The sequence below is a fragment of the Dysidea avara genome, chromosome 10 (genome assembly GCF_963678975.1).
Source record: "Dysidea avara chromosome 10, odDysAvar1.4, whole genome shotgun sequence".
Taxonomy (NCBI): domain Eukaryota; kingdom Metazoa; phylum Porifera; class Demospongiae; order Dictyoceratida; family Dysideidae; genus Dysidea; species Dysidea avara.
Window position 1 is genome coordinate 23,400,297 of NC_089281.1, and position 15,863 is coordinate 23,416,159.

The window sequence follows — 15,863 nt, forward strand, 5'->3', positions numbered from 1 at the left end:
CTAAGGAAGCGTTTGTTAAATAAACCGCTTTAACCAACATATTACGCACAAAACTATCTTCTAAACTGTTTTATAGTGTGACTAACGTGTTTTTTCCCACAAATTCTCTCGACAAAGCCTCAAAGCTGCTCTTCATTTTCGTTCGCGTACGTAAGGGATACGCCCCCTTTCAACTCGAAGCGATAGGCTATTCCTGGCAGTGTACGAGGCCTGCACCGTTGTTTTTCAGTTGCTAAATGCCTGAAAACCTCAAGGGGAAGGTAGTCTGAGGAAAGTCACCACACCCGTATTTCAGTCCGCCGAAAAGAAACCACCTCAGAGCAAAGTTCACCTGTGCAGAAGTTTAATACAGATACTTTTACTTTTTACGTAAAAGCTGCTTTTACCGTTATTAAACGATTTTGCTCACGTGGGTGCGTACGGACAAACATAGGTAGATAGGTAGATAGATAGGTACACACACACACTTTTACGGAAACAATTACAGTAAACCAGGCGGACGCCCACAGCCGGCCTTCGGCCGGCTGTGGGCGTGCGCCTGGTTTTTAACAAAAAACAACATTTTTTTGTGGATCCAGGACATATAAACATTATTCTTTGATCCCTAATCCAACTTACAGTTTCTAATTTTCCTTCTACTTGTTTGTTTACTATTGTTATGACTAATGAAAGAAGAATGGTACCAGGCACGCCATAAAATTAATTTTGCGTCTGAACGAGTGCCCCAAAAGTCAATTACTGAAAAGTGCAGTAACCATTACGGTATGTCATCAGCTGTTTTGCCCGTTACACATTGATACAAACAAAGAGCAGTACAAAAAGTGTCTCTGCAATTATTATGGAAAATGGAAAATACAAGAGATAAGCTTAATAGCTACCACCATAGCCACAGGGAAGCTATATCGTGCTACCACGAATGGACAACTTCTTTTGTCAGAGGGGAGAAATGGGAAACAAAAGCAAGTCTATGATGCAAGTATTGTACACACTGCGGTTGACAAACAAAAAGGACGAAGCAACATAAAACAGTGAAAAAAATCAAGCCCATAGCCTTACGGATTGTCAAGCTATGCTTGTCAAAGGCATCGGTAAGTCAGTACCACTCCCCAGTTTCTTTCTTATCAGTTAGTCAGTAGATAATTTAATTAAATAGAAAATTTAAAAACTTCCAACAGAAGGGTTTGGGGTTACGGTACTTAACCAATACCATTTGAAGGAAACTGGGTCTGTCTTTCTGGTGATTTTGAAGGGAAAGAAAGCCCAAAACACCAGTATTACTGTCCTGTGTGATAGAACAGTCAGTATGGATACTTGTTTTCAAAAGTGAAGACTGATACTTACTTTCAACAACCAGAACTTGAGTGGAGTTGGATTTCACACTAATTGGGTTAGTAGCAGTACATGTGATAATTAAAGAGGCTGCCTGAGTGTAGTGACGGCTGACACTAGTACCACTGGCAACATAACCATCAGAGAAACTCCACTGGTAGGTCACTGGTGTGTAATATTCAGTACCATTCAGTGACTGAACTACACAGGAATATGTTACTGTAGTATAGGCAGCAAAATGTTTTGGTCCATTGATAGTTACAGAGTACAGCGGATCTGAGTGGAAAGTAACTACATAATAAAAATTATTAAGGAATACAAACAGGTTACCAAGTACTGTAATATCTTTTTCTACTCTTGCTGATCCTGCTTTGTTGGTAACTGTAACTATGAGTGTATAAGTACCAGCAGAAGCATAAGTGTGTGATAGGTTGCGGCCGTTATCATAGCCTGCTCTTGTATTGTTAGCAGTACCGTCTCCCCAGTACCACCTGTACACAGTGTATAGTTTCCCACCCTACATGACATGTAATAGTAACTGTCAAATACATTACATATGGTCTGTACTCACAGCTAGTTGGACTAATTCAAATGATACAGTTTCTCCAGCACCAAAATGTTTTGTATCTTCAATAAGATAAAGTTCACCCGGAGCTACAACAATACCATGAATGATACTATTCTAACATGTTTTACAGGATGTAATACAAGTTAAAGCCGTGAACACACCGTGGAGCTACAGTTATCTGAGCCCCTGGGGGATATGTATGGTCAGATAATTGATAACTCAGAAACTAGGTACAAAATTACCTTAATTAACACTTGGTAAAGTTTTAAAGTACTCTAATAGAATGCTCACTATTCTAATAGAATACCGTTTGGAGGGAAAATTTCGGAAGGAGATATTTTTGGAAATTTCTGAAAATTGAACACTATCTGAAAATTTATTTCCAAAATATTTTGTTGACAATTAACAATTACAAAACTTTAGTAGCTAGCTAATTGGCTGTCATGTGGAAGTACTTGAAGAAAGTGCAAACAGCGAGTAGCAAGGCAGAAAATAAAGAATCTTCGAAATCTAATCTAACTTGCCTACCTGAGGAAAATGGCCTGTTATCATTATCTGTACCAGCAAGCAGCTAAAAAGTCTGTGTCAAAATTAATAGAGCAAACCAGCTCAATCATTGAAACGAGGGAAGTATCAAAGATATAGCGATACAGAAAGGGCTGAGATTGGAAGAGCAGTTGAAATGGAATCACCCCAATGATCAAATACTATGAAGGATTGAACTCAAAGTGCCTGCTACCATCTAGCAGTGTTTACACATGGAAAGTTCAGTACGCAGAAGAAATAGCTATGATAAAGCAAGAAGGAAAGGAGCCAGTGGCTAAAGATTTTCCCAGTAAAAAAAAAAGGCAGGCCATTGTTGTTTGGTGAGCAGCTGGACAGCATTTTAAAACGCATCGAGATAAAGGCAGTGTGGTGAATACAGCTCTTGTTATGGTTTGTGCAGAAGGCTTTGTTACCAACCATGACAGCAACTTGCTAACCACCAATGGAGGCTATGTCACTATCACTAAGGATCCTTGCTACATAGAATGGCCTTTGTCAAGAGGACAGCTTCCACTTCAGCTAGAGTAACACCTGAAGCATTTGATGAGCACAAAGCACATTTTTATTTGATGCAAAATGTTTTGTTGGGATGGAAAAAACAGGAATTCAGTACATTCCTGTCAGTTCATGGACAATGGAGAAGGAAGGTGCAAAGCAAGTTGAAATCACAGGGCTAAAGGACAAACAACAAATTACTACTGTGTTTGCAGCAGAAAAGGATAGCTATTTATCGGGAAAAACTGACCACTGTTTATCAGCAATCAAGTTTCCTAGTGGGTGGCACATCACCTACACAGCAAGTTGTTGGGCTAATGAGAAGACTACTTTAGAGTATATACGAAAAGTCTTGCTACCTTATGTAGACAGGAGGCATGAGTTGCACTTGTTAAATAATATTCCAGCACTAGTGATTTACGACAAGTTCAAAGCCCAATGCACAGAAGCGGTAATAAAAGTACTCAGGGATAACAATGTCCACATACTTGATGGTTCCTGCTTGTTGTACGGACAGGCTACAACCTCTTGATGTGTCAGTCAATAAAGTTGCAATGAGAAGAGCTGGTATGCAAGTCAGGTGAACAGTGAACTTACTGTTGGAAATTCTAATGATATGGTTGATCTGGTTTTGAGCATTGTCAAACCCTTGGGTGCACAATGGTTACGTGTGAATACATGCTGGCAAGACACAAAATAATCATTAATGGTTTTAGGCGGGATGGATTGTTAGATACAAGCCATGCACTTTTGTTTGTATGTCATAATATGTACGGTAGCTACACTGTTTTCATTGTTGTAAAACGTAACCATTTTCCTCATTTTTCATATGATTTAGTTCATACATATTTCTTTGACTTATAAATACACAAGTTTGAAACTGTTATGTACATTGTCAATTTAAGCATTTGAGTAAGTGCATATGTCTCAGGCATTCAGATTAATCAAATGTATAACTACAAAAAAAAGCATGATAATACACTGAAATATGTAAGTCAACAGGTATACGTGTGCTATATACACATATAAGGAGCTTGATGAAACAACTATAGTCTGATAAAATGTATACAGTTCATAATTACGTATGTATCGTGACATGGAAAACGTGTTATCAACCCATCTTCAAACATTGACAAAGGTGTCTTCACATTTCACTTTCCTCAAATTGTAACTCTGATGGGTTGCAAGAAAATATAATAGCAGCGGCAACGGCTACCACAAAGATACCACAATTGTTAGGTTCTTGCTTTTGCATTTGAGCCAGTGATAATGATGTGCTATCATCATAACAAAACAAGCTCTCAACAATAATTCCCTGTTCCTCTTCACTGATACAAGAATACATTGCTAACAGTAATCCAGTGGTTTCTGTGGCAGAAGTTATTTGCATGCCAGAATTAATTTTGCCTAGACTACCCTTGGTTTGTGTAAGTGTTGATGTAACACCTTCAATGTTTGGAAATTCATTTCGTAGGAGTTTCTGAACTAAATTAACGTATTAGTCGTTTAGCTGACAGCCAAATGTAAACAAAGTCATTCTATCTGCTTCAGAAAGTTGAACATGGCATATCTTCAACCACATAATTTTATCTGCATCTCAATAGCTATGCATTAGTTTCCTTCAACTGAAACATTTGGCTTTGTGGTCTATTCGGTATTCTGCAAGCTCCTGATCACCATTGCTCTTCCCTCAAACACCAGTGAAATCACTATTACCACAAATCAGAACTGTGCATCGCCACAGACTTGTCTAGTGGTGGTATGTACTTCTCAAGACGTGGCTTCTTCACTGTTCCTTCAACAACGGTTTCATGCAGCTTCTCCACTGTCCCCTTTTCAATGGTTTTTTGTACAAGAGAGGACTTAACTACAATAAAAGGTGGATCCTTTGGTCTTTTTGATAGGAGTCTCCTGATCTCTTCAATCATGGCCTGATTACATTTACAGGGAACCTCAAGTCCTTCTTGAGGCAAATCAGTAGAATATCTTCTCACACTGTTGACAGTACAATTGATCATCCCTCCACTAGACAGGAATAAGTGACATAGAGTGGATATTGTTCGCAGCACGTGGCCAACAATCCTGTCATGCTTCCTCATAGCCATTGCATACAAATCGTGATCATTGCTCGGTTCTATCTCGCATTGAACACACTTGCCTATAACTGGCGCCTAATTTATTTGTAAATATGATGCCCTCTAATGACGATATCGGTGTTAAACTCCATGCTCTTGGTTTGTTTACTCAGTAGCCACACTATCACGGAGATAGCAAAATGGCTGTTGTTGACAGCTGTTTCACTACACTGCATAATTAAATTTGTGGTAACTATAGCTATAAAGCTATGCACGTCCTTATGTTAATTATCTGAGTAGTGGGTAGCTTGTTATGGCTGAGTAGAGTAGTGACTAGCTGCCTATTTCCGAAATGCAATTTTCAAAGGGATTTCCGAAAATATATTCTTCTGAAAATTTCCCTCCATACGGTAAACACTTTGACATTCAGTTTACAAGTCCAGATAGCTGGTGTTCGGGTGTACGTATATACATTTAACACACCACCACCACTACTATTACTGCTAGCACAAATACAGTTAATGTCCTTTCTTACCGCCAACAGGACAAGCTAGTGTTGTTGGTAAAAAGTAAAAATGTTCATCTTTTGAGATAGTACACTTGTCCCCAGCAATACGACGGTACCTATATTAAAAGTAATAACTGAGTTTGCTATACTTTGCTCTATGTAACATTACAAATTAAAGAAATAAGACTCACTTGATGTGCTGATCAAAACTGTATGACTGGATTTAAACAAATAAATTTAATTTGAATTCAGCTTGCATTTGTAGCAAATAAATCTAAAGTGACCAAAACTCTATTAGCCTTTTAGCATAATTAGCTTGTACTAACATGTACATCTACCCTTTTGCTTCAGCAATGGATATGCTAATTAGCGTTGCACCAATAATCGGTTCAGTAATCGGTATCGGGCCGATATTGGTTACCAGCCCATTAATCGGTTTTGACGAAATCACAGCAGATATTAACCTCTACTGCGCTGTGTAGTATAATGATGTGGGGGAGTAAGTTATTTGGCATTTAAGGTTTCTATGTAGTACCAGCCACTTGCCTCAACTATATAGCAGAGGTAAAATGTACTTAAAACCTGTTTACCATGGATAACTTTTACTTGTGGTATACATCTAACTTTATATTTTAGCCTAGAATGAGCTGTATATCAATACTTATATCACTAATATGAGTAATTTAATAATGATGAGGATGAGTGTTAGTGTTATTAGTGTATATCGGATCGGTTATCGGCATTGGCTAATTCTGTTGCTTAATATCGGTTATTGGAATAATGGGCTAATTTGGATATCGGTGCAACACTAATACTAACCCTGAGTTACGTAGGCAAAATTATCCTTGGCCAACCATGCTTGTGGAAGAATTACAAAACCATACTACACAACATTTAAAAAGTTCTTACCCACTGGACACAGTGTAAGTGTGACCCTCAGAACAGTTACTGGGTATAGCATTAGGATTGTAACCTCTCACTGGAGTACATGGTGAGTCAATGTCGATACGTTCAAAACCAAAATCACTGCAAACACATAATCACTGAATGGAATATTAACTGTATAATCTACAGTATATGATGTGTACTTTGTTACACTATACAGGTTGTTCACTACAGTATGGGAATACTTGGTAAGGGGAGGTCTGTAAACTATTAACATTTAAAATAATTGCTTTAAATGAACAATGCAGTTTGAGTGCATGTGTATTTAAGCCTTACATTAAAAGCAAATATAGTAACCAAGAGTATGATTCAAACGGTGTGCTACCTTGTTATTAATGATAGTGTAGAGTAACTCGGACATTTCAGTAATTGTCTGTTTATTAATGATTGCTGTATTTGGCCACTAAACCAAGTGAAAACATGATAGCATTAAAGTGAATGGCTAATGTTAGAGTTCTGGCAATGCCAAGCAGATTCCAAAGGCGTGGCAACAGGTGTCACAGTGAGTTATCTTTGGTCCTTACTACACTTTCCCTGTACAACTGTTGGTTAAATAATATGAAGGAAAACCAGTGAACAAAGACCTGTTGTCATGTATGCATTTCAAATTATTATTTCAAGTAAACAAACAATTACTGAAATATCCGTGTTGCTCTACACAATCATTAATGATGGGGGTAATATGTCATTCGATAGTCTTGGTTAATATTACAGTATTATACTCATGCTAAAACTAATTAATTACTTAACTACAATGCCTGGATGACAAATATTCACAACTTGAAATGTATACATGTACAATGTTTATGTAGCACATCAGGTCAAATATAACCCCATACCATTCAAAGTCTTCAATGGAACATTCACATGTGGTAGTATTAATAGGTCTCTCATATTCTGCTCCATTAATACAACAATGTCCAGATATCCTCTTCTCATATACCACCCTCTCACCGAGCAAACATCTCTGACCAATTCTCTGATGGTGTTAGAATACAAGTATATGGCAAAGATGTAAATCAATCAACAAACCAAGCAACATGTATATTGATGTAAATAAAGGTGAATTTGAAAAATCCATAACTATATTTGGACAGCCTTGCTGGATACCCAGTAGATACCTGTAACTTCAAGATAGCCATACCCATTATTGATCTTGGTCAATTAATGACAATCGAGTGCAGAGACCACATCTTTTAACCTTGAACACAATGAACAACCCCTTTATTGGTTTAGCTGTATTATAAAAAAATAATAGCACAGGAATAGTGACCATGACAACCCCTTGGTAGGCTATAGAGGCTGACTTGAGATACTCTAATACAGCATTCACTCTAATAGAACAGTCATATGTGTATAGAAACTAAGGATCCAAGCGATAAAAGTAGTGACACAGGAGATGAATGATGGTATTACAGCATAACTTGGTGGGAAAATCCCTACTATGGCATTTAACAAAACAATTGTTATAGCATACCAAATGTAGGTATTTTACCACCACTTAAGCTATATAAGCTATAAAACTATCAATTCATCTCTTGCTCCACTACTTTTATTGCTTGAATTCATTTTTAAATTAAATGTATTATATAGTAATTATATAGTTCATACATACCTCATCAGTTGGGACCCACTCCATATAGTCAGTAGTGTTATCATTGGTACGTACACACTGAGGAATGCCAAGTACTGAGAAGTCCAAGTCAACTATTAACCACTGCTCAAAAGGAAAACTTTCCAGACCAAAAGCCCTACACAAATTATCATGTGCTGTACTATTCATACACATGTACAGTACTTTCAAAAATCACATTGTGACTTTACAGTTTCTTGAGAATGAACTGTGACAGTGGGGCTACAAAAATGTAAGCATTCAGAGGCACATTAAGGGGTTTTCCTGGGGTTCTGGAAACCTCCTTCGAAATTTGAACTCTTCAAGCAGCAATAGCACCAAAGTGTAACCATTAGAGCTGTACTGATATATTGATACAGAAAATTTTATAATATCGGTGGAAGCGGATATCACTGCTAACAACTGATATGAAATACCGATGTACAACTGAACTATCTTGAGGACATTGTGCAGTGATTATGCTCATTACTCAGTGAACAAGGCTGGAAAACAGTGGTCATCTTTCATGCCTGAAAGCACCATGCTACACGAAGTCATATAACTGCACTTATTTGGCTACCATTTTACTGCTACAATACTTACCAATCATACAGCAAATAATCATAGGGTTTAGCCTGGGAAGCAAATATAAAATGAAATAAAGAGCACAACGAAAAATAACAGCTATCTTTACGAGACATTGAAATGCGAAGTAATCTGGACTATTCTTGGCAGGAACACGTATTAGTATATTTGTGGTGCCTTGTTGTCTCATTGTTAATAGAGGCCACACCATCCTAAGCTTAGCCAGTGAAGTTGAACATCCCATATTTGGTAACTCCAATCTTAATGTGATACACTTAGTTAGTTATATTGGTATATTGGACTGGTATCGTATCGGTTTTAAAATAATTTATCTCATATCGGATCGGTATCAGATTGGTTTAGTTCTTCTTATATTGGTACACCCCTAGTAACCAATATAATTTGGCTCCACAAATATATAGAAAGATGGGAATAGAGCAGAACTACAGTACATGTAATAAGAAATGTTTTAAGGGAGAACAAGACTATGGATTATAGGAAAATGCTAATAAAGATTGAGATACTCTAATAGAGCAGTCAAAAGTACTCCAATAAAATGGATTACAGGTATAGTTGTATTAAAGAACAGTGTTAATGTAACACTAGCTGAAACATTTAATTTTGAGTTTTTAACTGCAGAATTTGGATATAGCTATTTGGATCACTGCAATATTCCTAGCCAGCTATACATAATTGATTGGACTTAAAGGGAGCGAAGCAACTAAGCATATATTGAGTGCCTGCCTGCTGTAAGACCCGGTAGCACTAGTGTACGGCTCCAGAAATTTCAGACAGCCAAGGTAATGACAGTAGATTTACAAATCTGTTGTTTCAATTACATTTTGTCCACTGCACCATGCTGATCACGTTCATCATTCATTGGCCTTCCTTCTTCCTGAAAGATGATTGTGGCATGCGTTACTGTCTTAATGCACGTGAAATGTCAAATCAGTATGTGCCCTCGTAAGACAAGTATGAACAGGCATAGTAATCAAGGAGTCGCTTGCTTTATGGTCTTACTAGTTTAGTTTTTGGCAAGGTGATCATGCCTTTTTGAATGGAAAGAATAAGGAAAAAGCTACAATCAAAAGCACTATGCAGAAAGCAAAGAGAAGATAGCTGAGAAAAAGAAGGCATTATACGACCACTACGGCAGTGGCTGTAATAGATTTTGCTGATTAAAGAGTACACCCTAATAATAGAACAGACAGGCAATAAATACTCTAATAGAACAGTCATCAAATAAAATGCTGATTTCTGTCTGAAAACACTCTCAGATGCAATCTCAGAGTAGCTATTTGAATTTTGTCCCAGATGGGGGCAATCCAGTCTCCTGCAAACCACATTTAGTCTTGCATACAGCTTTAGTAGTAGCCCTATTTAGTGGTAACCTGACTCTAGCCATTACTTTGCCTGACCTGCAAATTACAGCTTCCATCAGCCCTGCAAAATATCAAGGAGGCCATGAACTTTATTCTAGTGTTAAAATTCGGTGAAAGGATATGATATATAGCTAGCTAGCTAGCTAGACATAAAAAGTTTTTAAAAAAAATTAAAAATTATGTTAGCCAAAAGTAGGCATTCAAAATGTGTCTCATTTTTTACAATAGCAAGTAGTCATCTAATCTTGATTTGTTTCCTTACTTTTTGTTGCATGGATCATTACCATTTCAGCTGTAAGCTTGTTTCTTTACTTCTTATAGCATGTGTATTGTATCAATCTCTACTTTTTCAAATTTTTAATAGTAAAATTACATTACTCAGGTTTGAGTTATATTACTTAGTTACCACAAAAGTAATAATATTACGTAACTCGTTACATAAGTAATGCGTCACCCCCAACACCGAGTACAAGTATGTACCAATGTACTTTTTTGCCCCAAGACAATGAGATCGTAAACATTTTCACATGGCTTGTATGTCACATCTCAACCTAACTGTAAACTATATTGTAAACTGTAACACAATACCAATACCTAACAGATCTTGCATACACATACATACATGCACACTGATGTATATCCTGTTTAGCATACAAGTTTTGTAGGAATTATGCTAATACATGGTACTGATGTACTGTAATACACTACACACGGTACTCACGTTACATGTACAGCTCTTTCTCCAATTTCAGTAAACAACCCCACAACATACATCCTGTCAGAATTATTATGAAATATGTTGTAAGTATTCCATGTGACCCCTTCATCACAACTGAACCTGTGACAGAATGAAACAGTACATTAGGTTAGGAACACTGTTTGCTCTGATTTGGATTGTAGCCAGGAAAAAAATAGAAGGTGGGACAAACCTGACTGTTGCTGTAGTAAAGGTAGTGTGACTGTCCAATTAGAGTATTTTGATCTACCGCAGTACTACATTCTCTACACTCAAATTTGCTATGCCTGTGTCACAGCACTTCACCATGGGAGAGTGACACAGAAAGTGACAGAAAGTGTGTAATAGTAGTAGTACACGTGTTTGGATATCAGATATGTACAAAGTGGTATATTGTACTTTGTTGATTGCTACAAATTTGCTTACAAAGAATAAAAGTGCTTGTGATGTAGTACATCCCTGATAACTATTATTTGTGAGTACAGAACAAACTGCTAACTCACTCAACAACTCTGGTGTAAGCATATTTGCGTACTGCAGCAACTATTGATCCACTGTCGAGGAACTGGAACACGTATGAGTACCTAAATAACTGCAACAAAAATAAACAAATTGTAACATGTCAATCTCTTTAAATATCTTTTGGTGTCAATATTCGAGGCTACATCCCTTTAGAATGACCTTTGAAGTACATACATACACTTTAACAATATCACTAAATAACTGAGTAATACAGCAATAGGATATTTTCAAAGTACATACTTACATTATAGCATTGCATGCATGCAAACAGTGTTGCAGTAGTTTGACCAAAATCATAACCATTATGTAGTAACCATGCACAAATTGGTGTGGAATGCATCTTGTATAAGGAGCATATGATATGAGGAGTTTCCTATTGCACTAAATATAAGCATAGCATGGTCATAACCACTTTTTACTGTCTATATGCTTTGTGCAACTACATAAATGTCACAGGGAATACTTTAAGAAGTTCTAACAGACCATTGTGTATCCATTGTGTATTACCTCTTGCCATGAAAATCCTCCATCATGAGAAAAGTACACTCTAGTTCGTGAAGTTGAAATATCCAAATGAGTACCAATGTTGCCTATGTGTATCAAACAAGCAGAACATTGTACATTACAACTGTACAAGATATGTATCCATCAGGCACTGCATACAAGCAAGAGTTAATAACAGGTACCATACCCTGAGCCATGATAAGTCCCACAGCTGAGTCTCTGGACAGGATACCAGTGTAACCATACACCAAAGTACTTTCCATGTGAAGATGAAGTGAACAAGATGGCTACATATATAGTATAGCAAGTTGATGATAATAAGTAAGTAGATAACTTATTGTAGAACACATGGTGACATAATTACCGTATAACGGGAATGATTTGCAAAAGAAAAACATTCGCAGATTTCACAATTTTAGATGCATTCGCAAATATTTTCTTGCAAAATTTTTCCTACAATTAAAACACTTTTCACTGGATCAGTTGATGTAGCATTCATATAACGAGTGCATAAGCAGGTAGCTAGTTGCCTTGCTAATTGCTAAACTGCTATATATGCGTGACAGTAAGACCATTCAAACAGAGATACAAATTTCAGTGACAGTGAAAAAATCAGTTCTACTCATGCACGAGAAATGGTGCAAATATAATTGCAACCCAGCGATTCACTGTGCCAGAATGGCGTACCTTAGCCTCGGTAATAGTGCCGCCCCCAAGGCTAGGTGTGCCTATCGTCCATGCTCATTATCGTGAATGCCTACTTCTCCAGTGAAGCAGCAATCATGCATGGCTACTATATGCGTAGTACGCAACATGTCAGAGTCGAGCCATGTAGTCGAGCGTTCTCTATCCATGATTAATCTGTTGTAGGCGCGCGCCCAATTATTAAATTACTTTATGCAATAAATCGCAAACGTTTTCTTGCGAATGAGGAAATAGTAGGTCATTCACGAATATTTTCTTCCACGCATCATTCCCGTTATACAGTATATTACAATGCACTGTAGTATAGTTGCATTCTCACTATCGCAATCGGATGCCACGTGTATCTGTTTGATTAGAGAGTTTTGTAATCAAGTGCATTGAATCAAATGATAGGATGGGCTGCTAGAAGTTGTTAAAACACAAAAAGCTGCTGAGTAGATGCATTCTGATAATAGCATCTGTGTACCATTTGCCCTCAGCTGGCTACAGCCGTAGCACAATAACTAATTTGGAACTGTAAGAACCAGATATAACAGTACAAAGCTACTTTTCATACTACAAAACTTTCATTAGGTACAGTACATGCACGTTATTGACATAAATATTTTGATAAAGGAAGGTTCTAACAATCAAACCTGGGTAGCATCCAGTTTGCCATCACAAGAGGTATGAAAAACGAACAAAATCATGCTGGAGTATGCGCTCAAAATAATTCTTTTAACTGTCAGGAAAATTTCCTGACATTTGTAGAATTGTAGTTAACTTGAATGGCAGGTATAGCTGCAGGTAACATTGTGCAAAACACAATCACTACGTGAATCACAATAAAACTAGGGGGGTTTAAGGGCACAAACTTTTGAAAAATTAATGCTCTGAGATGGCATTTTGTGCAAAATTTACAGTATACATGTGTAATGTCATTACCCGTCACAGCCGAGAAATTTCCACTGTAACTGTATGGAACACTTATGCATTTCACTGCATATTCTCTGAAACTTAGAGGAGCCTTCAATGTATGCCATATAATAGATTCTAATCTATCTCGGAATTTACAGCAAATTTTGCATCTGATTAGAGAAACACTATCACCTCCCATTTTGAAGTATAACCATGTCATAATGCTGAGTGGCTTGTCATTGCCTCGATTTCACTTCTTCCTTAACACTGAAAGCTTCTTACTAACTGGTGTTGTTAGCAAAGAGGAACGCTTATGACAGTCTGAGCCTAGGCCTGAACTACTTGGTGTCATGCCACACCATTGTGCATAGAAAATTAAAAACCAGTTTGCACACTTTGAGCCTCTAACGCACTGTAACAAGCCACTACGGGAGTAACTATGAAATCAAATGATGTTCGAGGTGATGTGCAGGGGAAGGCAGCGAGGTCAGTATACCATATTTATAAAATTCAATACGGTGTGCACTGCAAACCACAACTATATTTTAAAAGTCCGGACATTTAAATTCTAACTTGGAAATTCCACAAATTATCCAGAACCTGCCGGATTTTCGAGCACTGTACTGGTAAAAATCGTGAGCTAGTGCAATGGTGGTCAACAATGGCTACTTTGGCCACTGTTGACCAGTATGGACAAAATTCTCATATAATAACTAACAGCAAAACAGTTCAGTGGTACTCCATTCAAGTCCAGCGTTGGGGCAGTCAGAGGTACCCATTCTCCTCCTTTGTCAAAACTGATTACAGTAGCTCCATATGAATACCTCTCCACATCAATGTTAGCAATGTACGTGCCTTTGATACCTTCAACCTTTAAACAAAACAGACAGGATGTTTACATGTCACAAGATTCTCATATGAAAAATAATAAACCAAAAAACTGAGAGTAATTTGTTAATGAGTGTGTCCTTTTAGAATAATTGACAATGAGTGTACCATTGTTGTACGTATATAGTTAATTCAATTCTACAGTAGATGTGGTAGAGTAGGATAGGAAAACAAAATGGCAAAGTACAAATTGTTTACAAGCATACACTGTAAACTCTATTGGTGAAATTGACGAGAGAATAATCTGATACATGGCTGTTGAGGTCTCAACACATAATTATTATTGGTTGACAATTTCAAGTGGAAAACTCACAGTTTCCACAAAATACTCTAGTTAAACAATCACATATTATGACATACATACCACATGAACATCAATAACGGCATTGCCATTAATCCAGTCATCTTCTTCATTAGTGATCACATCTTCTAGTGTTAGACTGTAGTAGACACCTTCTTCATCAGACAAGTACAAGTTTGTGTGGTTCTCATTATGATATACTGCTATGAACACTTGTCCCTCACTGGCATCCACAACAGAATATTGCTGAAATTGAGAAACAGTGCTTGTTTATGCACTGTTGAAAGAAAAACACACTGTATAAACAAACACACAAATAAAGCAATGCAAAGCCTTTAGCTGCAGTTCTAGCACGGTCATGCCTGTGTGCTACTCAGGTGCTATGAGTCAGAACAGGCAAATCCTCCTGGGGCAAGACCATAGGAGGCTGTACCATGGCCCACCTGGACACACATGCACGCACACCACACACATAAACACACAAGGATCAACACACACATGCATAAATACTCAAACACACACACACGCACGCATGCAAGCACACACATACTGGCATACGTTGATTCACACACTAGTAAATAACAATGAACATAATATGTACCTTTTGTTCTAGAGATGACGGAAATTGTGCTTGAACAAACGGTCTCCTCAAGTAAGAAATAAACAATGGTGATCCATGAGTAATATTTTTCTAGCATTAGAAAATTAACAAATATCAAGGATTATAACAAACTTAACACTTACTATAGCAAACAGGTATTCATAAGATGCCTCAAAGTGTACCACATCTCCCAGATGAGGATCAACTTCCCCAATATCATCGGTTTTATTCTGATATGGATAACTTGCTTTCATCACCCTGTATGTCCCTGTGAAACATAACAGTCATACAAGGCTATACACCACATGTTACAGATGTCAACTACATTGTACAGCCACCACTTTCAAGGCGCTACTATTTGATGTCCATTCAATACAGAATGGGAACGCAGTACTTTAACTAACAAGACCACATACGTGGCAGTGCTTTAAGTAATAAGAATTGTACACCTGGTTACTGTATGTTGATGTGGAAAATGGTCTTGACTCTAGGGTTGAACATTATTGCTAGCTTTAAAAAGGGTTTATCCACTACAGTGTGTTGGTGGTTACTCCTTGTGCTTATGAGCTGAATTATTCATTTAGTAGTGGCCCGTACAGTTCAATAAAAAAAATCTTTGCAAGGTTTTCAGCCAACATGAGCAATTCTGAGTGTACCTGTTTAG

The 15,863-nt window shown here is 37.4% G+C and overlaps 1 protein-coding gene across 1 annotated transcript in view; it reads right to left on the reverse strand.

Moving 5' to 3' along the window:
• LOC136268110 (VPS10 domain-containing receptor SorCS2-like) overlaps positions 1–15,863 on the reverse strand; it is a 36,054-nt gene that overhangs the window by 8,259 nt on the left and 11,932 nt on the right. Inside the window, exons 7-21 of the mRNA XM_066063341.1 lie at positions 15,343–15,467; positions 15,200–15,289; positions 14,662–14,844; positions 14,128–14,280; positions 11,995–12,094; positions 11,811–11,893; positions 11,285–11,373; positions 10,767–10,883; positions 8,082–8,217; positions 7,306–7,445; positions 6,431–6,547; positions 5,549–5,637; positions 1,901–1,983; positions 1,660–1,846; positions 1,342–1,605 (exon numbers count right to left, since the gene is read on the reverse strand). Of these exons, the coding sequence (XP_065919413.1) occupies positions 1,342–1,605; positions 1,660–1,846; positions 1,901–1,983; positions 5,549–5,637; positions 6,431–6,547; positions 7,306–7,445; positions 8,082–8,217; positions 10,767–10,883; positions 11,285–11,373; positions 11,811–11,893; positions 11,995–12,094; positions 14,128–14,280; positions 14,662–14,844; positions 15,200–15,289; positions 15,343–15,467 (1,956 nt within the window). The remainder of the gene's footprint in view (positions 1–1,341; positions 1,606–1,659; positions 1,847–1,900; positions 1,984–5,548; positions 5,638–6,430; positions 6,548–7,305; positions 7,446–8,081; positions 8,218–10,766; positions 10,884–11,284; positions 11,374–11,810; positions 11,894–11,994; positions 12,095–14,127; positions 14,281–14,661; positions 14,845–15,199; positions 15,290–15,342; positions 15,468–15,863) is intronic.